The sequence below is a fragment of the Etheostoma cragini genome, chromosome 11, assembly GCF_013103735.1.
Source record: "Etheostoma cragini isolate CJK2018 chromosome 11, CSU_Ecrag_1.0, whole genome shotgun sequence".
In the NCBI taxonomy this organism is placed as follows: Eukaryota; Metazoa; Chordata; class Actinopteri; order Perciformes; family Percidae; genus Etheostoma; species Etheostoma cragini.
Window position 1 is genome coordinate 20778211 of NC_048417.1, and position 25325 is coordinate 20803535.

The following is a 25325-nucleotide window of genomic DNA, read 5'->3' on the forward strand; positions in this document are numbered from 1 at the left end:
GTGTAATGTTTTGATATGCACTCTTTAAAGTTAATTTGAGTGGCAAAACAGTTAAAGTCCAGTTGCATTACACAATAAGTCCATGTTGACATTAGTTGCTTTATGTAACCTACATTTATTAAAAGCTTCGTTTAGCTTTTCATAAAGCCAGACGTCTAAACTCTGGGACAAGGCTGTTATGTTTAAGAACGAAGCTTTGTGACTAAGCTAGCATCTAAGGACTAGCACGGCCTTTTTTACCGCTGCTGCCGTACAGAGAGTATCTTCCCTGAACATACAGTACGCTGCAGCCGGGTGCTCAACTTGAGGCACCAAGTGCTAAACGGCTACCCGTCTCCTCCCTTCTCCTCTTGTCCTCTGTTCATGCCCAGCGCCATTTGTTTTTAACTCCTTTCTCAACTAAAGCTGTACCTTCATATTTTTTTTTGGCCGTGGTACCATGGAGACCACACACGACACTCTCGCTTTTTGGCAAGGACGTGCCCTACGTGGCATCTGATTGGCTAGAACTCGTTTCATTGGTAGGTGGAAGTTTGATGATTGGTTAAACCTAGCGCTTCAAAAACAAATCCCATGTGGACTTTTTCATTGATTTATTTTTCTAAAATAGTCATACCCCAGAAATCTGGCACCAGGCCTGAGTACTTTAAGCTCTGCATTAGTTAGAGTTCCGTTCCTCTCTTATGATTGGTAGAATCATATTGAAATCAATTGACTAAAAAATATAAAACCGCAAGTTCCCAAATTTATTTATGTATTTTTCCTCATGGCGGCACGCCGGAGATCTGGCACGCTGCCGGAATACTTTAAGCCCTGGCCATTTGCTACATCACTCAAATTTAGTGACCAGTTTTCTTATGCCTCAAAGACATGGGGTCAATTCAGCAAGACCTCTTTCCTGCGTAACAGACAAATTTCCAGGCATGAATGAAAGAAAACGGCTCTGTGTCCCCGGCAGCACAATACATATCACAACACTTTCATTTCCCTCTCAACTGTTCACCACAAACAGGAAAACAAATTATAATCCATGTAGCATGTTGGACTTCAACAGCGGAGCCGGTGAATGGAGAACAAAATAAGACTGATTGTTACTAAGAGGAGCCCTGCCGTCTCTTACTCAGTCTTGAAGCCCTCCTGCAGGGATCCAACAGCAAGCAACATGATTTGAATGCAGTCTTGGTGGACTCTATTTCGTTTAATGAGAATCAGTGATTATCCTGGCTACTGTTTATGTCAGATAGAGCTGTTTCAGGAATGTAAACAGAATTTGAAAACAAGATGAAAAAGATGTATTTTATCAAAAAATATCAATTTGCTTCCTGTCCAGATTTTATTCTTTGCTTTAAAAAGGCTGTAACTGGCGTAACTGCTCAGACTCAAGCAAACATACTGCTTGTTTTTTGGCATTTTATCTACGGAGTGTCATTCAATGAACACAGCTTTAATTATTTCAAACCACTTGAATAAGGTTGTGCCATTATAAAACATTAATGTGGGAACACAAACCACACTTTTTGTATCAGGGCAATTGCTCTGGTGAATCTTTTTTTTCTTTATTTTTTTTTGACAAATGGAAATGGAATGTTGTGTGTGATTGCTATGATGGCAATATGATGTTCGGGTTTATAATTCAACGATAACATGTTTAAAGGGGCTGTACATCCTGATTCAATTCCACTGCTGACATCTCAGCATATTTGCTGAATTGTGGTGGAAAGTGTTTTGTTCCAGAACCGAACCTGGAGGAAGATTGATATTTGAGTCATCAATGGCAAAACCTGCTCAACTGGCAGAGGTAATGTGGCAAAAGTGAGCCAAAGTGAGAAAAGCGTGGAAGTTTAAAGGAAGACAAATGTGGTTGAATGTCATGTACAGAGTCAGCATGCAGGAGAAAAAAGAAAATGTCTGTCTGTGGTGGGAACAGGTTTGGTCTGCCCACAGCTGAATATCAAAGATAACATGAACTAGGGCGATATGGCCAACTATACCTATATATCCATTACTACTATCCTGATATTGGTCATTTCATATCTCAATAACAATATACTGTATCATTATGTAGCATGCTTTTTGGTAATTCAATAAATATAAAATAGTCTATATGAAATAACCACATGGTAAAGCTTATTTTTACATGCCTCTGTGTGAATATATAATTGACAGAGTAATCTGATTACAACAGTTTGATTTGACTACACTGGGGTATTCCTAGAAGCGGAATGCTTGGGTGTAGGCATGCAGGAGTTGAACAATAAAGCTGAATGAATGAAGAAAATCTTGCACACTTCTGTTGGAAAACAATACTTACAACTTATTTTAACCAACATTTCACTTCCAAGAGCGACCTTTACACATTATTATCCACCATTATTATGCAGCGAGAACCCAGTACTGCTGTATGCACGTTTGTGGGGTAATGGAGCTTAATGGTTGGAACAACTTGTGACTTGAAGGTTGTCAGTTGGAGTCCGGTTTGTCAATCACATTGAACTGAGTGAAGGAAACTCCAATCTTCAAATGAGATTCCCTTAAAATACTTCCTGTGTCACTCAGATTGTTTTTAGCAATTTAGATGATGTAACTGTATCACGATATTTCATTATATGATTTCATGACACATCGTGACACGATTCTATTGAAAAACGATAATTATCCTATTAAATTATTACCCAGGCATAACATGAACCATATATTCATCCACAAACTGGATGCTTAGGTTTAAGTGAGGATAATTACACAAATTATTGCTATGTCAACATAGAGATGAATCAACAAAGGCTGGACACAAAGACAGTTGTGCCAATGAAATATACTGCAACTTGAGGGAGGAATCAGGCAGTATATCTTGAAGCAGACTTACCCAGAGGTGAGCCCATGCAGGTGCCTCCATTTAGGCAGTAGTCTGTACAGTGGTTGACCTCACAGCGGTCCCCTGAAAAGTCAGGCCAGCAGTAACACCTCCAGTCTCCCTTTTCATTGGCTAAGCAGCGGCCTCCATTCTCGCAGGGGGGACGGCAAAGTTCACCTTCACAACAGCAAAGCCCATATCACTTACTGTGCCACGGTGTGTAGCAAGTCAATCACGCAAAACAGTGCTATGATGCTATTGTCAGACAGCAACAACCATAGATGTGTGAACCTGAATTCTCTAATAGTTGAGTATGAATAAACACTGCATGCACACGGTGCCATTTTTCAACCTCAACATGAATCAAATCTTCACGATACAGTATGTTGTGGTCCAAGCTATGTCTGCTAAAACCATAGTTTGGTGTTGTATTTTGACAAGTTTACATGAAGAGTTTGGTGCGTATCAAAATCTCCTCAAAGTGAAAATTGTTTCTGGTTATCACACCACAAGCGAGGACTTCCATCATCCACCATTATGGCTGCGGCAAATTTATATAAGTGATCTTAACTACAGTATGCATGAAGATGCAAGAGTAGGCTTACCTGAGATGATGGCATCACTACAGGTGCCATTGACCAGTACCTTCCCCTCTGGACAGGTACAGCTGGCACCCGCTGGGTTGAGTAGACACATGAAATCACAAGTCATTCTCAGGCAGGGATTTGATGCTATGGAGAAAGTGGAGGAAAAAAAAGCCAAGAAGATAATCTGTCAGTCTGGCTTGAGATGACAAAGAACCGTTTGTTTGTGATAAGTGTTTGCTTTTTCTTAGAGTGAAGCTATTTATCTCAAGTGTTTTATTTCTGTTTTGGAGAGTGTTATTGTCTTGAAGCCCAGAGAGCCATAAGGCTAAAGCATTTGAATAACTTCACATGGGCCTCTTCTCCAGATTGAATAATCAACAATTGTGGAACGTGTTAAGAATTGACTGTTGTCTAATTGATTAGCTGCACTTTGAAGTGCTCTTCCCACTGCCGCCTACACTGGGTAGACAAAACAATGTAGATACGTCGTTAAAAACTACTCTGAATTTAGTCAAAATACCAAACATTTCAACAAAGGCGGGTTGCATTAACTTTAATATGGTAATTAGAATGTGTAAGCTATAAAAGAGGACTGGCAATCACTATTTTTTTTGTTAAAAGTTTAAGTAAGAGAGACATCTTTAGAGTGCTAAAGACTGTCCAAACTGCAGGTTTATTACATTTTGTTGATTGATTACTTAAAAACTGCACTGATGTCTCCGACTATCATTAATGGATCCACAGTATTCACTCAAGGTAATGACTTATTAGATTTCTTACACAAGGATTTAAGAGATGAAAGCCCAGGACAAATCTAAATGGTTGTTAGGGTTTTGCTGAAGATATCATGCCATAGCTTTTTGCAGGCTGTGCACATCTTCTGTTCAGACTTCACACTACACACTAAATGGCTGGCTTAATGAGTCTCTGGGGAGTGGAACAGCCGCCCTTTGAGGGGAAAAACTGACCAAGACTGAGCTGTCTGATGTTCTCTTACCATTAACACCAGAGATGTAACAAATAACTGAAGTTGGTCCACTACATGAAGAAAGTGAGAAGACATGGTTGTATTGATTAACTGTGTCTCAGGAAACAGATGGGTGCGTTTTATGTTGAACTCCTGGAACAGTAACACTCTTTAAAGAGAGCTTCTATCAACCTTCATTTGAAAGCATGTGCTGTTTCTTTGTATATCGTTTAACCAATAGGTAATATCTAAATAGTTATTTTTTTTATCAATTTAATACCATTAAAAAAAAACAATCTTTTTACACAAGTATAGCTCATCCTATACTTTTATTATGCGTTGTTTATATGTAAATAAGTTCTAAAGAACCACAATCACCCTTGAACATCCACACAAAGACATGAACAAGACACCATTTAGTCAATAATACTTTATATAACTCATTTTGTAATTCCTTGTAACAACTGTTTATGATAATCTTTAAAAAACCCTCTCCTCATGCGCCTTGTTCAAGTGCATTTTACTAGCATGTTTGAATTGGTTACAATAGCTCTCTTTGTCTAACACTCTCCAGCATTGTTAGATGCCAGGAAGTTAATCTTAATTAAGATTTTTTTGCTTTTCACAGTAAAACTTGAATGTAATTAGTACAATATACGCGGTTGGTGTCAAGGTTGTTGCATATGCCCGTTTTATTCGTTAAGCACTGGTTAATACTGTTTACTGGTCAATTGTGAAAATAAACGTCACAGGCAATGTGATTCTTAATAAGAAGAAGCACATTTTCAATCTGTCTTGAATCATGCCCTAGAAATACCTTAAACCAAAACAAAGTCAAATTGACCAAAAACAGAATTTCCTAGAAAATAAAAAGTGAAACATTTTAAAAGCTAAGAAATATATAAACTGGAACTTTTTTTTTCATTTTTTAATCTCTATAATTCCTAATAATGAACATGTATTACTTAAAGGCATAATTAGTATAATTTTCCCCCTCAAAAAACCTGTTTATTTTAGTCGTGTCACGACTTGAAACCCGTTAATTGCGACTATCAAAATCAGAAGCGGGATTGCTAATTCCCACAGTATTCTTTTCCTCTCCCCAACCCTGCTTGCACAAGTCCAAAGATACAGACACAGCGTAGCTAACTGGCTGGTAGCATGCAGCCAAAGGAACAGGTTAACCTTAGCTTACGTAATGCTTGCAGCTCGACTGTTCCAGTAACCATGGCCACTGCTGGATTTGGAGATGATAGAGAAACAACAGAAAATCTTCCTGCTTCCCTGAAATCACCGGTGTGGCAACATTTTGCCTTCGTTGTTAACAAACAACAAATGGTGCCTTCAGGTACACCCTGTTAAACTAATTGTGCATAAAAAAAACTCAGAGAAGCACCAACTGCTACAAGTACCCTTCTGCTACCTAATGGCCCTTATTGTGGCTTTGCCATCCCTGTTGAAAAAACGTTTTAATCAAAAATTGAATTGTGACCTGGAAATCAAAAACCAAATCAAATCGTGGATTTGAAGAATCGTGACACCTCTAATGTATATGTGTACAAAAATAATTCCTCTCAATTATCACTTTTGACCCACTCGAATTGTGTGGTGGTGTCTGCATTTGCAGAAACCATGCCTGTATTTTTTTCGGTTTTCTGTTTTCAGGACATTTCTGGGTGTCAACCTCTATAAAAAATTGCAACCAGGTGCCAGATCGTCTGCATGCATCCAAGAGGAAGCTATGAAATAGGCAGACAAAGCACCCACAAAACCCAAATATAGCAAGGCAAAACGCCAAGCGGACAAAGCAGGTGACAAATAAATCTGTCACCTGCTTGCAAGCACCATATCCCTGGTTGACCACCGTCACCCTCGTTGAGACGGGGCCAACTTTGAATGTTGTGTTTACAAACCGCAACTGACTAATCCTACTCATTCTGCCTTTTAAAGCTTAATAAAAAGACAACTTACCATCTTGCTGTTTGTAACGATGGGAGATCAAAACATTAGTGGGCTTCTCCATCCCGAGATTGAAAAATTCCACCGACTGTTTGCCATACTTGTGAATCTTGAAGACCTTGTGATTCAGTCCAGTTCCGTAGATGTAGTCTTCAAATATGTCAATTCTATATGGTTGGGAAATGCCTGTAAATCCAGCAAAGAAAGCAGAGACTAACAAGTAACTCTTTAAGAACACTTGCAGCCTTGAGATGATGAATGTTTTATCTTGTGTAGACAGACTGTTCTCAATACACATTGTTTTGTGGCTTACCCTTCTGAGACACAAAAGCAGTGGTTTTGTTGCAATTACTTGATAACAAGTTAAAGAAACCAAAGTGCACCATGGATATTATGTGTTTAAAAGAAGTTGTGCTTTGTTTTCAGTTGTCTTTACCGTGTCTGTCACTGATTGTCACCAGAGGGTCCGAGCCATCCAGCCTCACGCTCCCTATCTGGGAGAGTTCAGGATCCGCCCAGTATAATCGCTGGTTGAAATAATCGATGGCCAGCCCTGTGGGAGGATGAAGAAAAGAGATTCATTTACTTGACAAATAACACAGGGATCGTAATAGAATCCCTCAATGGAGGAGACCTTTAGGTCATAATAGTTATATGCATGTTGCAGGTGAACAGGTTGTGGAAGCAGGGTTTCTCTTGTTTATATCTTCCTCTGGCTGTTCGCCTTCAACATCCGTTTTGCTTGTGTCAAAATCACAGTCGATCCACCATCTTGGCTTGCTTACATTACAATTTCAAATCAGGGACTCACTTTCTCTTTCTCCCAAAAGTCTGGCTGGATAATTGAGCACCTGGCTGGGGCGTTTAAATAGGTTTGCATTTTTCCACAGATGATGAATTTCTCTTTCTGTGACCAAGACAGAGCATGGGTCCCTTGAATTAAAAGAGGCCAAAGCTGCTCTTCAAAACTAGATCAGCACTAACTGTCTCCCTCTAGACACACCAACACATTTTCAAGTGGCTATAAAGAAGTTTTGCATTTAAAAGCTGTAACTGCACTGACTGTGGAATAATATGCAGTGTATATGTGGTACATGTAAACATATAAACATTCACCATAGAAAGACAATAGTATATGGGTCTCATGGGTCCATCCGGTACTTTAACCAATGCACTTAATAAAGAGCAGGTTACATCTTTCTGTGGCATTTCTTTAGTAAGCCAGTATCTACATATTCTGGTCCAGTTCCTTTGTTCCTTTGTCAGATCATTCAAGTTGCCTGTTACCTGGCTGCCAACTCTCGCCGTTTGCCTGTTCCCAGCCTGGTCAAGTCTGCATTGCTTGCCTGCCTGTGCTCCTAGATGACCTCACTAAACCTCTGAAAACATCACACAATCAGCTACTTCAAATGGTAGCATTTGGGTCCTTTCCCTGTTCTGTCCTGCAATATCAACCATTACAAATGTAGTATAGGCTAATAAGGTTGGCAGCCAATTAAATATCGTGGACTGCTTTGTATATTTAATGAATTACAGAGACGCACATGAGGTTCATCGCATGTCACCAAGACCACAATGGTTTTGTTTTCCTTATCTGTGCTTGTGATGGAATAACATTCTGGCTGTGACTAACAATATCTAATAGGGCAGTGGGCCTAGAGGTTAAAGACGCAAGCTTTTGACCGGGAGGTTGTGGATTCAATCCAATCAAGGATCTGGGGCCACTGAGGTGCCCTTGAGGAAGGCCAGCGGCTCAGACTGTGGTTGTACTGGGCAGCTTCCAGTTATGAATGTGTACCTGCATGAATGCGATCAGGTTGTTGTTGCAAATGAGAATTCTATCAAATCGACTTACCTGGATAAATAAAGGTTAAATAAAATTAAAATATTCTATTCAATGTCTCTTTATTATTGACATATGGATGTGAATTGTTCCTATGTGCATAGATGAATACTTCAAAGCAGTTTAACTGGAAGATTGAGGTACGGATCCAACTTAAAACCATTAGTAGCAAAACTTAAACAACTGTTCAGTGTTATTTCTGTGTTTTTTCCTCCCTAATTTCTTTTCATCCACTGTTCATGTAAGGCAACATTTAATTTCTTCTGGTCTTACTCTTAACCTATTGCTACTTCATCCCTGCACATAAAATCACTGAACTTTCAGCTCTGTGATTGCATATACATACAAGCACTTAACTGATGTCAAAGAGGCCCAGTATTGCAGATATTTTCCCTCAAAATGGAAGAGTGTCTTATTTAAATGTTTAGAAATTACATAGTATGAAAATTACGCCAGCTGACCAAACATGTGTCAATACATTGAATTTGAATGAGTGTCTTGAGTAGTTTGGTCAACCAACAGCCATAGCAATGTTTTTGTAGGCATGTCCCCTTTTTGTGTGTTTGCTGTGAACTTGCAGAAGGATGCGTTTGCACATGCACACGCCTTTCACAATTCTGGCAATGATATTTGTTTCACTGATTGATGACTGGTGGCAGTAACACGTAAATAATTTATAAACTTTAAAAAAAAAAAATTACCTGTGGGTCTCCTCAGAATTTTCTCCAAGAGCACTCTGCGTAAGGAGCCATCCATGGCAGACTCTTCTATGTGAGAGTGATCACCTATTACGCTCCAGTACATCATCCTGCAACAAAGAGAAATACTGTACCTCCTTGACACAATCCTCTTGTAAATGTCATAGACAGTATGCATAGAAATATAAATGCCTATACAGCCACCCTTTGTGCCTATACAGTCTAATAAATGAATGTTTATGACACTCATTTAGCCTGATAATGTCCAATTGCTACAGCAACACATTTTGTTTCTTAGATTCTTACAAACACTATTGTCCATGGTGATGATGTCATATTTAACAACCTAATGTAAGTGCAGTTGCAAATGCAACTAATAAATGGCAGACAACGTTTTTACATCTTTACTTGCCAACTAATTAAGTATTAGATGGTAATGCAGCGGATGAGAACATTTGGAAAGCCTCAGGATTTATTGTGTGAGTGACGCATCACAACCACACGTGGGTGTGGAGGCTTTGTTGTTCTTGAAGGGCACCTTTTATGGAGCTGGTGTAGTAGTAGTAGCACTAAGCGTTGTAATAGGTAACAGATAAAGCTACTTTGACCGCAACTGAGTAATTAATAAAAATGTTACTGTACGTTTCAATGGCAATTGAGCAATGGTTAATTGATTACATTTTTCAAATTGCATTGCTTTCCTAAGATATTGCAAATTGATCCACTGACAAAATATGCACAGAAAAGTATCCATATCTTAATGTTTTTTTGTCACTCCTTGATTTAGCATCTCACAGCTATCATAATGGCCAAGTGTGCACTTTTCTGTAGCTGGTTCACATTACAGTGATTAGCCAGTAAAGGGCTTTTATTGAGAGGCAACAGAACAGCATGTGTGGCAAGAAACGTTGCCTAATTCTTGATAGGAGTGATTATTTTCATCATTGGGAAAAAAAAACAATGTCAACAACAACTTACCCTCTGGCTGGGTTGACAGCAATGGCGTATGGCTCTCCCGCTATGTCAGTAATCAAGCGGGTGCAATTTGGTCCTTTAAGTTGCCCCACATTTATGGAATATCGTAATTTGGTCCAGTGGGCTGTGTAATAGCTGAACCAGTGCATCCGAGAGTGATCAGTCCAATAGATGTTGCCTGTGATCCAGTCAGCAGAAATATCTCTGGGTCGACGGAAGTCTGAACACTGCAACCAATAACAGCCACAAAGTCAAGTGCTCTGTACAACTGTGTGTGCACACATTCCCTTAGAGTGGGGTCTCATAGACAAAATAGCAAGGATCTATTTGGTATTACTGGGAACTGACAGACAACATGAGCAATTGACCAGTCATAGAATAATTTAGCTTAATGCTTTTCATATCTGTAATAAGAAATACACATATTTAGGGATTATTTCTGACACATTACAATAGCTTTTTTTTTAAAGAAGTAGACTGTTCTTGTTCTCTTTAATCCATATTTTGAACTGAACTCATTGAGTTGAAAAAATCTGCAATAGACATTACAAATTTGCTAGGATGTATAAAAACCACACATTAGATATACTTACAATGTTTCTGACATTTGTTTTAGTTTGACTTCTTTCTAGATTGTCTCTGTAAAAAATTCCACCAGGGTTAAATTGGGTAGCCCAGATAAACCTTTGGTGGTGAAACAGAGCATCCATTCCGATTATGCGGGCATTATCCTCGATGTGTGTGAGCAGTTTGTGTCCTTGGCTCTGGTTAAATGGATATACAAAACTTCGGATTTCAGTATCATTAGCAATGTAGAGCACTCGATCTTCTGGTCCTGTCCGGTGAGTTATTAATATGTAAAAAAAGAAAAGAAAAAGAAAACAAAAGAACATTGGCAAAATTTTGGGTATTTGACATCAAATAAAGGTTAACATTGCACTTATTTTACATTGAGGGTAATATCAGTAAATTAGCATGTAAAAAGAGAACACCAAAAAATGTTTAATATTAAACATTAGAAACATACCTTTTGCTATGCAATTGCCATTAATCTCCTTATAATTCCGGTCACATGTGCACTTAAACGATCCTTTCGTGTTTGTGCAGTAATGAGGACATGTGTCAAACTGTAGGCATTCATTTATCTCTGGGAAAAAAGAAACTTATTTTATTAAGAACAGTTTAAAATTACACCAAAAAGAAAGCGGAAGGTAACAGACATCGATTAGGCACTGGCGCAACCCCAGAAGTGGATCGTCGTAGATATAGACTATAATAATAGTTATAAACATTCTAATGACTTTTTATGATGAAACCCCATAGGAATACCATGTCACAGTGTGACATCTGGCAGTATTTGCAATAAAAACCTAACTATCATCATATCTTAATCTGGCTGATCCAATCTTGTTAACCCAACAGTCCACAACAAAATGTTGACAATGGGAATAAATAACAAAACGTGATGATACAGTACCTTCACACAGGCCTGTCTGTTGGTTCCTCTTAAAGCCAGGTTTGCACTGGCATATAGCATTAGCATTTGTCTGGTTGCAAATGGCATCCTCTCCACATGGATTTGTTTTCTTTCCACATACATCTCCGCTGGAAACTACAAATAAAGACAGGACTTTGATTACACATCAGTCCACTCTGTCTTAGATACCTGCTGTGTTTTGCTTTGATGTGCAAACGCAGAGAGTGCATCATCTTCTATTCAAATAGTTCACAGCACACGTCAAACATGGGCATACATATATTACTACAAATAACATCACATTATAAACACAAGGAGATTGCTGTGGTTCTCCATAACATCACATCACATTCAAAACTTTTCATCTCTTGCGAAAGCTTCTTTGATCTGTTTGCTCAAGACAACTGCTGCTGTGCTTACAGGCCTTGCAGTCTTGCTCGTCCGAGCCGCCATCGCCACAGTCGCTGAAGAGGTCACACTGCAGCTGGATGGGGATGCAGCGCTGGTTACTGCAGGTGAACTCCGTCTTCCCACAAGGCCGAGGTCTTCCGGCCACCACCTCTGCTTTAGACACACAGCATCAGTTGAAAAAGACAACTAAAAACCTAACTCATGTAGTACCAAATATTATATAATAAGTTCAAATATGCTGCCTTCAGTTTCAAAATATGTTGTAGTAGAAGATGATATTTCTGAAATGTGAACCAGGGGACAGAGCTTATTGAAAATTATTTGCTTGTTTTTGATTTAAGATTATTTTTTGGGTCATTTTGACCTTTGATGGATAGGACAGCTGGGACATGAAGGAGGAGTGAGAGGTGGAAGACACGGAGGAAACCACAATTATTTACTTCTAATTCAATCTTATTACTTTCACTTTTACCTCAATACAATTTGAAAATAAATGTGATCCCCTAAGGTCACCGACTACCTTGACTACTTGCAGAAAAACAAATAATTTTGTAAAGAATACCTTTTAGTTCTACTTTCAAAATTGATATCTTAATGTAAGTGAATCTTTAGCCGTTTTTAAGACACACTATCACAGATACAGCTGATAATAATAATAATAATAATAATAATAATGAATTGCTAATTATTAAGACTAAAGTTACTTTCAATAAAGTTTGTTTTTCGGTCAACCATTCACTTAAATTAAAGCAGGATAGAATAAGAGTTTAACATCCACCCAGAGCACAACAGAAGGATGAAAGGGAAAGAACAGTGTGAAGTGATAGCGATGTGGATGGAGGGAACGGTGCGATTAAGGTGAGAATGAAGGGATGGACCGAGAGAAGAAGCACACGATGGTGAGAGGCAGATATGTGTAGTAACAAAGTAGAACTACTTCACTACTGTAATTAGGTACAAAAGGCTGTACCTGTACTCTACCAGAGTATTATTTTTTTCTCCTACTTCCACTTTTACTTCAGTACATATTTTCGATGAGTTTAATACTTTAACTCAAATTACGTTTTTATGTGCTGGATCGTTACAACCAATCACCGTGAATTTGGTGCGTCACGCACTTTTGACCAATCACCCCAACTTTTCAGCTAATTTGACCAACAACCGGAGTTTCCCATCACTTCAACCAATCCCAGCAGTCCCACGCTTCAGAATGTGACTCCAAGAGCCACTGACCAAGCGGAAGTGAGAACGTGATAACGTTACACACAAATGTCGCCCAATCATTTCCTTGTTTCTGATATAAAGACATATGTGTGTGTCTCAAACATCTCACCTTTTCCCAACAAAACGTTGCCAACCTGTAAACATTTTAACATCAATGTACTGTACGCTGTAACATTTTTATTCTAAAGTAGCTCTCTGCTGCTCAGTTCCCCTTGTGACCAACACACACACACACACACACACACACACAAACACACACACACACACAAACACGGTGGATGAAGCAAAAAAACGGAGATGTGACACAGGATCACCTAAATTGAGGACAGCTACCCTCGTTATTATGCAATGGTACTTTATCAAACGTATGAATGTGTCCCAGCCCAGGTCAGGATAGGAACTTAACAAAAAATTTAAAGATCAACAAGCCACTGACAGATATGTTCAAATTTGATTAATTCAAATTATTATTATTTGTCTTAAATCCACCAGCCATTTTCATTTCATACCAAAATGTGTAGCCTTTTTGGTAAGGTTACTAGGAAAACGTAGCCCGGAGTAATTTTATTTTCCCCAAAACAAGTTTCCTTTTTATATACATGTACATGACACAATGCAATACTTGAGTAGTACATTCAGACTTAACACAACATTTTTAGAATACCGGCATTTTAGCACTTACACTTAAGTGATGTGCTTAAAGAGCACTTCAACTTCTACTCCAGTTATTTTTTGATAGGGGACTTGTACTTTTACTCAAGTCTGGGTCTCTAGTACTTTCTACATGTCTGGTGAGAGGTAATGGAGTGAGGTAGGAGATGGATGGATGTATCAATGGACTCAGCAAGGGAGATGAATTGACGACAGAAGGAATGAATGATTGAAGGATGAGAGAAGTGATATGTCCCTTCCTTTCCTGTCTGCTCAGTGTTATCATTCACACCAGGCTTGTGTTGGGGAAACATGTCAGGACACTAAAGGAGGATCGGCAGCTGTTATGATTTCGGGCATATCAGAGAAAATAAGTCATTTTCAACACAAAACTTACTAAACTATGGTATGTACACCGTATGGTTTACACTGCAGCCTGTAAATCTCTCATTTACACACAGTGGCAGTTACACCCCCTGTCTTTTAAGTATAGGCAAATCATTAATCTTGAGACACATGTTAACTATTGGTATGAAAGTATGAAATGGTAAAGCCCAAATATGAATGCAAAATATGCTTTTCATGATTCTCAATCTGTGCAGGATTGGGTTATTAAATGTCATACTGTAAATATGTACACGTTACTTTCAGTACTAGGAAAAGTCAGTTAGAAGAATCCTGTCATGCATTAGAAATCAGGCCAGTGCAACTTTCAGACCTCATTCAACATGTTATCAGAGAAAATCTGCTAAGCATACTAACATTTATAAACCCGGTCAGTGTTTAATATTCTAAAGGGTCCTACACATGCACGAGAAAAATAGTTAATAGTCCAGCTTTTGATGGCGACAGAAATATAGTAAAAAAAAAAAGAAATACTGATACATTTTTTCTGGATAGATTGACCTTTTAAGATTTGTTATGTCATTTCAGTGATCATGGGTAGCCAAGCTCTGGCCTAGCCCAAAATAACTCAGAATGAAATGGTAGCTGCACCTCTTTGGGTCAAGGAGAAGTGCATCAGGGGACCATGTTTGTCAAATAAGAGAAGTAGAGCTCTGCACTCGGTTTAATAAACCGACAATTACTTTAATTGTATTGTCCCGTGAACATTTTCTTAGTACAGATATAATATCAGATCTGTATTGGCGCATTCTGTGCTTACCACACTCTTCTTCATCCGAGTTGTCACCACAGTCATCCACTTTGTTGCAGACTTGGTCTGTGCGCAGACACACATGATCATTTCTGCAACGGAAGGGCCTTGTAGGAGGGCAGGGAAGTTTTGCTGGAGATTAAAAGACAAGACAAGTTAAAAAAAGTGTGTGCAATCTTTTATGAAAAGACAAGGAAATATTCTGTCTTGAAAAAAAAAAAAGTAGTGGTTTCAAAAAAATTTCATCAGCTGCGTTCAAAGGATAAAGCGTGACAGTTTCAACCCACCACACATGTCTCTGTCTTCGTCTGAATTATCTCCACAATCGTCCTTGCCGTCACACACCCACGTGTGGAGTTTGCATAAAGTGTTGTTGCAAATGAATTCATCCGCCCGGCAGAAGAAAGCACCTGCAATTACACAGATAAGTCCCCAAGACTTTTAACTATCTAAGTTAGGTAGAAAAGTGCATTCAAGCTATTAGACGATACGACTGAACACATGGCATTTACTTCAACATAATGTCCAGACAGCACTGGATCATTTAGCCACGTCTGAATCTATTCATCTCATCTCAAATCTTTCATTCTCATTATGTTGTTCTCGGTTGTTTGGTATCCTTCATATTAAATGCTTTTAAATTGTTCACATGGCTTATCTGTTCAATAATAATATGTGCAGTGTAGAGATTTAAGATAGCACATGAGAATAATCTTTTTCACCTTCAGGGTTGAAAAACCCCAAATCTCGGTCTTCCAAACACACCCCAACCCCTACAACACTTTGACAGTCATGTGAGGTCACACTCACACCTACCCTGGCTGCAGTTTTCCTCATCACTGTGGTCCATGCAGTCCATCACGTCGTCGCAGCGCCAGCGCCGAGGGATGCAGTGGGCACGGTTCAGGCAGAGAAACTCATCTTCTCTGCACTCCTTTACACAGCCAATCTGTCAGCAAAGAAATCATTAAAACTGTCCATTCTAGGGATGTTGTCAGGTACAACCAGAGAAAACCAAATCAAATTCTTTTTTGGGTTGCTTTTGAAGCTGCACTGACCTCATCTGAGCCATCCAGACAGTTGTCGTGTCCATCACACCGCAGGCTGGCTGACACACACCCTCCGCTGGCACATACATACTCGTTGACGGAACACGAAGGGGCTACTGGAGAAGGGCAAAGGACATCCATCAACAGTCCGCCTTTTCTCTACTACAAACCACTCAGGTAAGAGCCTTATACTGTAGGTACTTGCTCGATGTACAAGTGGAAAACTCCACATGAAGCTAATGCTGACTAAAAATGTGGTTTCTTGGAGAGGGATTATTAGAATTTGTCTCACACATACTTTTCTTCATACTTTTTGTTGTATACTGCATGATACTGTAACATTACCTTGTCCAAAACAATTATACTTAAAATACTTCATCAGCGTGATGACTGATGTTTTAACCTTATAATTTTCCCCAGCAAGCATTAGCATGAGCTACTTGTCAATATAGCATATAAGGTTAAGCTGGAAAGATCCATGTGTATCAATAAATAAGGTCCCCGCTGTATTACTGTGTGCCATATGGCGTGTAATCGATGACAAAATGATGCCATGTGGCAGAAAGCTGTATTACGGTTACTGAGTACTATTCTTTTTGTGACATTGTATTATTTACAATTACCCTCAAAAGGATCATCTGGGTTCCCGTGTTGTGACGGAAGTTGGGGGAACCAGAAGGGTCAAAGATGATATGACACCTATGACAAGCGACTAAATGAAACATCCTGTGTCATCAAAATAAAATAACAAATTTCCCTGGGTTTGAACATTGTTGAAAGCATTTGGGATAGTATAAGTAGACAGCTCAAGTAAATGTATAACATAGGTACAGATGTTTAAGATATTTAAGGCAGAAATATTAAATATTCTACCTTTAAGGACAGTGTGTACATTGGTCATTTCTTCAACTAATTCCTAAGGAGATTATGTGGTACGATAATAAGGACAATGTTAAACATAATGGATTTATTTCCATGACATGAGGGCTACCTTGTTTCAAATTCTAACATTGATAGGGGAACATATGTCACAAGTGTGGCTTTGCCATTGTTCTTCAGATAGCAATGAACTTACACAGGGCAACACTGAATCTCTCACTGGCTCACACTCAGTAGCTTTCCCAGCTAATGACATCAACAAGATAACCTTTACTTTCACCCAAAGCAGGAGAATTAAATTGACTTAAAGTACCCGTGACATGGTGCTTTTTGAATGCTTTTTATTTAGTCCTTAGTGGTTCCCTTGTACTGAATATGAAGTCCCTTTCCTGAAATTCAGCCTTAGTGCAGAATTACAGCCAGGAGAGGGAGGGGGGGGGGGGCAAGGTGGAGGCTGGCGGTGGGGCCTTGACCAACTGCCACTTTGCTGTTTGTAAGCCACGATGTCTCTCTCTTTCTCATGGGTGGGCCAAATTCTCTGGGCGAGCAAAGCAGAGAAAAGGGAGGTAAGCTTGCTCCTTATAACCTCATAAGGAGCAAGATTTCAGATCATCCCGGATCTGAGCTTTAATTTTCTCAAACGTAGAGCAGGATACCCAGGGCTCAGTCTACACCTATCGCCAATTCTAGACACTGGGGTACCTTTAATTGTATAAACTCCGCTCTTACGGAGAAGAACAATATATTCCAGAGGTTTACAAGGTTTACAAGCAGGCAGTGTTTTATGCACCAAGTCCTACTCACTGAGCGGTGCACTGAAATATAACTCTGCAGTATACTTCTCATGATTATTTCACAAACTGGAGGGAATTTGTTTTGAACCTGTTTCCTGGCAGTTGTTCTCATCTTCCCCCATCTTGCAGTCTTCTTGGCCATCACACAGCCACTTGAGCGAGATGCAGAGGTTGTTGTGACACCGGAACTGGTCAACTGCACAGCGTGCCTCGCAACCTTTCTGTAAATGAATATAGGAACAAAATAATGTATCTATACAGTATATGGTATAAAATCATTGTCAGAAAAAAAACAATTTAAATCAGTGGAATATTAAAAGTACCACTGATGATGTCATGGTTGTTAAGTACTATCCTCAAGGCCGGGCTCAATGTACACTGTGTTAGGATCTGAGGGCTTGAAAGAGGTTAAGTAGGTGAAGACGCGCTGATGCTTCCTCAGCTGTACTGTAAATCCTCTTTAAAGTTGTATTGCTTTAGGATCTGGGCCAGTAGCTTTATTTATTTATAATGCACTTTTCCTATCCACTCACAAAACATCAATGATGAACTCGGCTGTTGTTCTATATCCAGTGGGCCAAGTCATTTATTTAATAAGCCTAGTTTATGGCTTTAACTCTAACCTGTTTTGTAAAATGACCCATTTGTTCTGGCTATGACTCGCATACAATCATTTTCCTCAAATACATACAGTGTACACACAAACTACATATACGCAACCAGAAATTTCCATTACACTCCATTGTAGACAGAATAGGCTACATTGTTTTTTTTGACCAGGGCAGCAGTTTTCAGATTACATTCTGTGCTAACATAATTGCAAAAGGGTTCCTCAATGTTTCCTCAGTTAGTTTTTTTAAATGATATCAGATTAGGAAACAGAATGTGCTTTTGGAACATTGGGTGAATGGTTGCTGATAATGGGAAATGCAGATATTGCATTACAGATCCGCCACCCGGGGCAGCCTCTAGCTCACCCAGTGAGAGCGATCGCCCGATGTTGGCTGAGTCCTGCAGCGGCCCGGGGTCAAATCCGATCTGCGGCTCTTTGCTGTGTGTCAACCCACCCCCCATCTCTCTTTTCCTTCGTTGTCTATTCACTGTCATTTTAAAGTTTCAGTAGGTAACTTTTGTAAAAATGTATTTCTTACACATTTGTTAAAACTGTATTTTTTACACATTTGTTAAAACTGTATTTTTTACACATTTGTTAAAACTGTATTTTTTACACATTTGTTAAAACTGTATTTTTTACACATTTGTTAAAACTGTATTTTTTACACATTTGTTAAAACTGTATTTTTTACACATTTGTTAAAACTGTATTTTTTACACATTTGTTAAAACTGTATTTTTTACACATTTGTTAAAACTGTATTTTTTACACATTTGTTAAAACTGTCACTATGTCCTGACAGTAGAATATGAGACAAATAATCTGTAAAAAAATCAAGCTCCTGTGGCTCCTGCCTGTGCTCCTACTGACACTTGCAGAAATACACCGCTCCCGGTAAGAAACAGCCAATCAGAGCCAGGAGGACTGTCTTAGCACTGTCAATCACTCTCGTGTGCGCTGCTCATACCCCCCCCCATGATGATTCATCATTCCGACTGAAGGTTAAGTGTTTATAATTAATCCAAAAGGTAATTCAGTAATGTACTGTGTAAAGTATTTACATATATTTTAATAGAAATATTTTAAATAAGCAATATTTTTACATTAAGTATTCAAAGTTTTAAAAGCACAGCACACAACAGCTATACGCCCCTCAGAATAAATCCCCTGTATTGTCCATGAGGATGTGGAAAGCATCGGTGGCCCTGCTTACTAGCGTGCACGTTCACGGCATGCACCGCTGTGGGGGAGGAGCTGTGGAGGGGGGGCTGTAGCGCAGCAGAGAGCAAGGGGGAGGAACCTGGAAGGTGTGCTTGTTCAAATTTTTAGGCTAAGTCCACGTTTTCTCAGAACTCCCTACTGCAGCTTTAATCAAAACAAGCTTTCCAAGCACGGCCTTTCTCTTTGCTGTATTTGTAATTTTCGGCCCACCATTTTTGCAGATTCCTGATCAGGATATGTGCTCACCACAGTCTGGGGTGCTTATGATCTGGCACCTGGTCGCTATGTTTTTATAGAGGTTGACAAGAAACGCAGCAAAGTGAGAAAATAGAGGGCAGGGTCTCACTCTCAGTACATACATACAGCGCCACACACGTCTATCTGGCCATAAGTGATGATTGGGAAGGATTATTTTGTGTGAATCAGTAGCTGTTTTTTGTAAAAATCCAACTCATTTTGCCTTTAACATTTCCCATCTGGCAACGCTGGGTGCATCTGGTTGTGATAGTACAATACCAATCTAAACTATTTGGGCTTTAGAACAGGACAAAAGAAACCATGTATTATAGTATTCTACCATGCTCAAGTAAATATTGGCATTTCAAAAATAACAGAATGGACATTGTCCAATCTCCAATCAACTCCAGGATGAACACTATTGAATAACTAAAATGAATAACCATAGTGATGCTGATTGAAAGGCGACTGTCTTTCCTGAAACTATTTGCCTGCAATGACCCAGAAAGTTTGCAGTGGGAAAACACATAATTAAGGGGTTAATTAGGGTTTCACTGCTTCACATGGAAATGTATTCTACCGTATGTAACAAATAAAATGATGTGCAGAGCAATACAAGAATAATAAATCATAATAAACCTGGGTCCTCGAATTATGCATTGCACTGAATCTTTACCACTGATTGAGCAGTTTTTTGTATGGATCCTGCAAACATCTGTTTACACCGTGCAATGCAAGATAAAGGCCCATTTAAGTTAATTGTTCACATATTACAAGAGCGTGAAATTTCAATGGCAAATTTAAGCTTCACGTATTTAGATATTCAAGCATGTTTACGAACAAAACAAGCCGTCTTTGTTTCACTGAAAGGAATGGGGAATTAGAATTTTCAGAAAGCGAATAAACACAAGGTATTTCATGCACTAATGTACTTGAAGGTACAATAACTCATCACAAAGATGTTTTCTGCCCAGAATTGTTGGAATTTAGCGACCATGACGAGTAGATTTGGATTGACACAATGCAAAACCAGAATGGGATTATTTTGTTTGTGGCAATACACCCTTCTAATTTTATCTTAATTTCAAATTGGGATATTTAATCTGTGCTTGGGCTGCAAGATCAGACACTAACACATATTTACAAGAGATTAACTACAGACAAAATCACAGTATCCGTGAGTAAATACTGCAATGTAGACCGTTTACACTGTAATTAGAAAGTCTATTCACATCAATGGAAGGGAATACTGTATGACAGAAAAGGCTAAATGTCTGAAATGTTGATGTTGGACTTAAAAGGGTTCTTCTTTTGGAGCCATTTTGAAGTTTGCAATATTTTTTCTTAATGTAGTGTCATGCTAATATCTGTGCCTCATTAGTAGCCCTTGTGTGGGTTTACCTTCCTCTTTGATTTATAAGTAAGTTGTACACATATCTCAAACACTGGCCTCATCTGAATTATCCAGGCAGTCATAGTCTCCATCACAGCGGAATCGGGAGGAGATGCAGTCTCCGTTGGCGCAGGCAAAGTCCTTGTGGTTGCAGGTGACTGGCTCTAAGACGACAAAAACAAAGACATAATTATGCCAAACTGATTCTTTATTGCGCCATTATACATAGCAAACATCACAACCCCCCATGAAGTTATTGGCCAAATATTGTGTGTTGGCAGAACCACCGTTTTGGCTAATCACAGTCATTTTGTATTACAAATTGACAAACTGGCAAAGCTGATGAAGATGTAAAACACATTTATTGCTGCTCTCACAATGGAGGGGGCGACATACGTTCTGGAGCCCAAAAGCTTGTGTGTGTGTCATTTAATAGAAATCTGTCCCCGAGGACACTATTAGGACGCAGCTAAACAGCTGCATCAGAACCAATGTCTGGGACCCTCCCTTTGTCATCATGGACTGTTAGCTAACACAGGTTCTGTGTTATGAGTTGTGCTGCAACAGAGACTCCCAGCAGGCATTGCAGGAAAAAATGATTTGCAGCCTCTCCACTGTCCGCTGGTGCACCGGCTTAATTCTTTGCCATTCAACACTTGACTGGCTTTTATTTGCATTTTAAGAGTCATTTATAGGTATAAGGAATAAGCATCATATCAATCACACAAATGATGCACATTCAGCAAAAACACACGGAAGGCATGCACCAACTCATATGATGTACTGTACAGCCAAACAATCCCCCCACACATACACACACACTCTTGAATGCACAAAAACTAAGGTGGGTTACCATTATCATTTCATGAGTAAATAAAGATTTTCCTCTAAAAGTGATGATGAATATCTAAACAAAAGAGAATATGAGCTTGGTAAATTACAGAGAAGGTCTGATAAGGGCTCAGGAGACTGAGCCTCATAATACTCTCAAAAAAAACACAGCACGTTTAAGAAGAGCATGCAAAAAGGAGAGTTGAGCCTGGCTAAGTCGATATTGGGAAACATTACCCAGGGTGGACAGATGCAAAGGTTTGTGTGTGTGTGTGTGCGCGTGTGTGTGTGTGCATTCGTCTGCAAGAGAGAGAGAGAGAGAGAGAGGTGGTAGGGTGGTTATAGTGATGGGAAGAGGGTAACTTGAGCACCTTCAGAGAAGTCCAAGTCTTCACTGCCTAAGTGTGTGCAGAACGTCGGCAGTGTATACAAACAAACCAACTAAGCTCCCAGAAAGTGAAGGAGCCAAGTACTCACTGCAGCTCTTCTCATCTGAGTTGTCTCCACAGTCGTTCTGGCTGTCACACCTCCAGTGGTCTGGGATGCAGTTGTTATTCTCGCAGCGGAATTCATGAGGTCCGCAGGTCTTTTCATCTTTTTCATCAGGAGCAAACAAACATAAAGATGAAAATGGCTTCAAAGAGCATGAATATTAATCGTGTGCTAGCTACCATATTTTCTATGTGTAATCCTTGTTTCCTCAGGGTTTCCCCAAGCTAGTCTGACACGGAGTTCAAAACACACTGTGCACTCCAGAGGCTAACACACCGTAAGATGAAATACCTGACTGGGCTACCAATCATCCTCAACCGAATTTGTGACAGGAAGTTGGCAAAATATCTTCAAGAAAACATCCAAGAGAATTTCAAAACACAACAAATGATGAAGCATTGGATTATGGCTTTTGCTGTACCACACACACTGTTTTTGTTTCAATGGCCCTCATTTATCAACCTAACGTAGAAAACAGCGCATATATGAGCGCAGAAATCCTCTTACGTCAGGCTTCACGTAGGATTTATAAGAAGTTCCTATCACACCAATCAGAGCGTTAGAATGGTCGCACATTAATAAATGCAACACGCCCCGATATAGGCGGGTTTGAAGCCTCGACCCTACTATTAACGACATGGCCAGACGCAATCCGGATAAAAAGCAGTACTTTTCAGAGGTGGAGATTGAAACCCTGACATCTCAGTTTAATTTGAAGTAATGTGTATCTTATTTGACAGCCTAAAAACTGGTATTAGGCTGTAGGAAGAATGTAGAATATAAAGACATCACTGATGCGGACAACATTGTTGCCGTATTAAATCGGACTCCAGCTGAAGTTTATTTAATTTGTCCATCCTTGACATATGTATGCTATAGTCCTAATAGTAATGTTTAGGCTTGTTGCAATCTCCTAGGTGTACCTATATTTAAATAAACAGACGGTAGCGGAGTTTATGCAGTATTTTTTTTAATTTTACTCGTGTTTTTATCGTTAGTCAGAGCCAGGCAACAGCTGTGAGGGAGATCTTGTGTCCCCCCCCCCCCCCCCAAGTTGAAATATGTCAGTCAATTGCAGAAAGAAATCGTTCACTTGTGGCCATTAACGACACTTTAAAAGACAAACGAAAACCTGAAGAATAACTATAAATGTGCATTGTAATGTTTCCTACATTGAATATAATTGTCACACATAATACTATACCTGTCTCCTTCATAGAGCCCCCAGTTGGGGCTGTGCTGGACACCGCTCTCTGGGCATCGGTCATCGGGCTCCGTCGCTACATTTATGGCACCCTGTTTTCCTGCACAATGTTGTGCAGAACCCCACAGGCTAAAACAATGTTGCAGACTTTTTCTGGCGTGCAGCCCCCCCACCGAGCCTCCACCGTTACTCGTGTGTGTAGGCTATGTTTGCGTAGGAATCGGCGTACGCCCAATCCTACGCCTATTTTGGATTTTACGCACGTTTCATAAATGAGGGCCATTGTGTGGAAAGATACAGCTCAGAAAACCTTTTAAAATAAAACAAAAACAAAATTAGGGTGTGAAAACAGTGGACACTTTTAACATCTAGACTAAAAGTCAAAGTCAAAGTTGGATTAAACAATTGTGATAATATTGAGGTAATGCATCTACTCTAAACACCAAGCCAGCTAATCAAATGAATTCAAAGATGTGGGAAGCAATTCAGAGATCTGGATCCAGGGTACACAATTTCAATCACACAATTCAACAAATATGCATTTAACGATCTAACTTTGTTTTTAATCAATCTGTGCTGTACAACAGGAATATATAGCGTGTGTATGGTGTGTTTGTGTGTGGTGTGTGTGGTGTCTGCCTTTCTGCCTGCCTGTCTGTGTGTCAACAGGGGCTTACTGTTGTGAGAAAAAAAAGATGGATGGAAGTATTTCAGTCTTGAACAGGGCATGCCAGTGTTAAACATTCTTCCAGAGTTAAAATTATCCAAAATATCAGCATTCATTTAAAAAAGAACAGATGCTTTGATATTTGTTCCAGCAATACTTTCTCAGAATGGCTTTTCAAAGTCAAACTGAGAGCTTGCTTTTAACAAGTCATTTCAGAGCAGACATCATCAGGGATAATAGCCAAGGTAATGCTGTTATTAGTTAGGGAAGAGATGCGTCAAAAGGGGAGGGTGGCATATTCTGCCTGGATCTCTTTCCAACATGACAGCAGGAGGAGAGAGTCAGGAGGGAAAGCTGAGAGCAGCAACGCAGGGCACGAGGCAGCAATTCATTAGGAAGCAGCTCAGACACTAACAGCATATAAAAGATGTGATATGGGGGAAAAAAAGTTACATTTTTTGCTCAGTCAGAGCTCATTACGCCGCTAACGAGCACAACTTCTTTAAACAGTCTGAGGTAGTACAAAGGGAAAATAAAATAATTATAAAGCAGTATTATCTCTTTTAAGTGCTCTGAAGTGCTGAGAACTTATCAGATGACACTGACCAAAACTGTCCATCATACAGTTTGAGGGGCTAATGTCAAAAAACAGTGAACTACACAAAGTGAGATAAACATTTACTCCAGACTCACACCGGGGTGATTTGTGCCATGCCAGTGCGGGCATACACGTTTTGAAAATCCCATTGTGCTACTATTTTCAGAATAAGATAATTAATGTTAAAAAGGAACTGCACATCATGACGGACTTTGTGTCCAAAGTTATCTTTTATCTCTTTGAAAAGGGAAATTTGGTCCAACTGCTTCTTAATAAGAGCTCTGTATTTTTGTGGAGTTGTCCTGACTGGAGAAATTACAATTTTTTCCTATTGAGGACTAAAAAGTTCCCAAGGTGCCTCTGCCCTAGTAATAATGGATTTTGTGTTAGTGAGGTCACTCACAGCAGCTAAAAATGCCAAAAGAACCGGGATTATAATGCTGAGCTCTCATTGAAGAAAGGAACAGCAGTCCTTCAAAGAATTCTCCCCCAGCACATCATCAGATAGGCGTTAAGAACACGTACAAGGACTGAGTCAGACCAGA

At 39.4% G+C, this 25325-nt stretch overlaps 1 protein-coding gene across 1 annotated transcript in view; it reads right to left on the bottom strand.

Annotated features, from left to right (window-relative positions):
* lrp1bb (low density lipoprotein receptor-related protein 1Bb) overlaps nucleotides 1-25325 on the bottom strand; it is a 196640-nt gene that overhangs the window by 14526 nt on the left and 156789 nt on the right. Inside the window, exons 67-83 of the mRNA XM_034886078.1 lie at nucleotides 22297-22413; nucleotides 21046-21152; nucleotides 17610-17742; nucleotides 15858-15964; nucleotides 15616-15748; nucleotides 15087-15209; nucleotides 14809-14931; nucleotides 11778-11921; nucleotides 11358-11492; nucleotides 10908-11027; nucleotides 10474-10715; nucleotides 9884-10107; nucleotides 8909-9015; nucleotides 6801-6917; nucleotides 6377-6550; nucleotides 3457-3582; nucleotides 2864-3028 (exon numbers count right to left, since the gene is read on the bottom strand). Coding sequence (XP_034741969.1) covers nucleotides 2864-3028; nucleotides 3457-3582; nucleotides 6377-6550; nucleotides 6801-6917; nucleotides 8909-9015; nucleotides 9884-10107; nucleotides 10474-10715; nucleotides 10908-11027; nucleotides 11358-11492; nucleotides 11778-11921; nucleotides 14809-14931; nucleotides 15087-15209; nucleotides 15616-15748; nucleotides 15858-15964; nucleotides 17610-17742; nucleotides 21046-21152; nucleotides 22297-22413 — 2397 coding nt within the window. The remainder of the gene's footprint in view (nucleotides 1-2863; nucleotides 3029-3456; nucleotides 3583-6376; nucleotides 6551-6800; nucleotides 6918-8908; nucleotides 9016-9883; nucleotides 10108-10473; nucleotides 10716-10907; nucleotides 11028-11357; nucleotides 11493-11777; nucleotides 11922-14808; nucleotides 14932-15086; nucleotides 15210-15615; nucleotides 15749-15857; nucleotides 15965-17609; nucleotides 17743-21045; nucleotides 21153-22296; nucleotides 22414-25325) is intronic.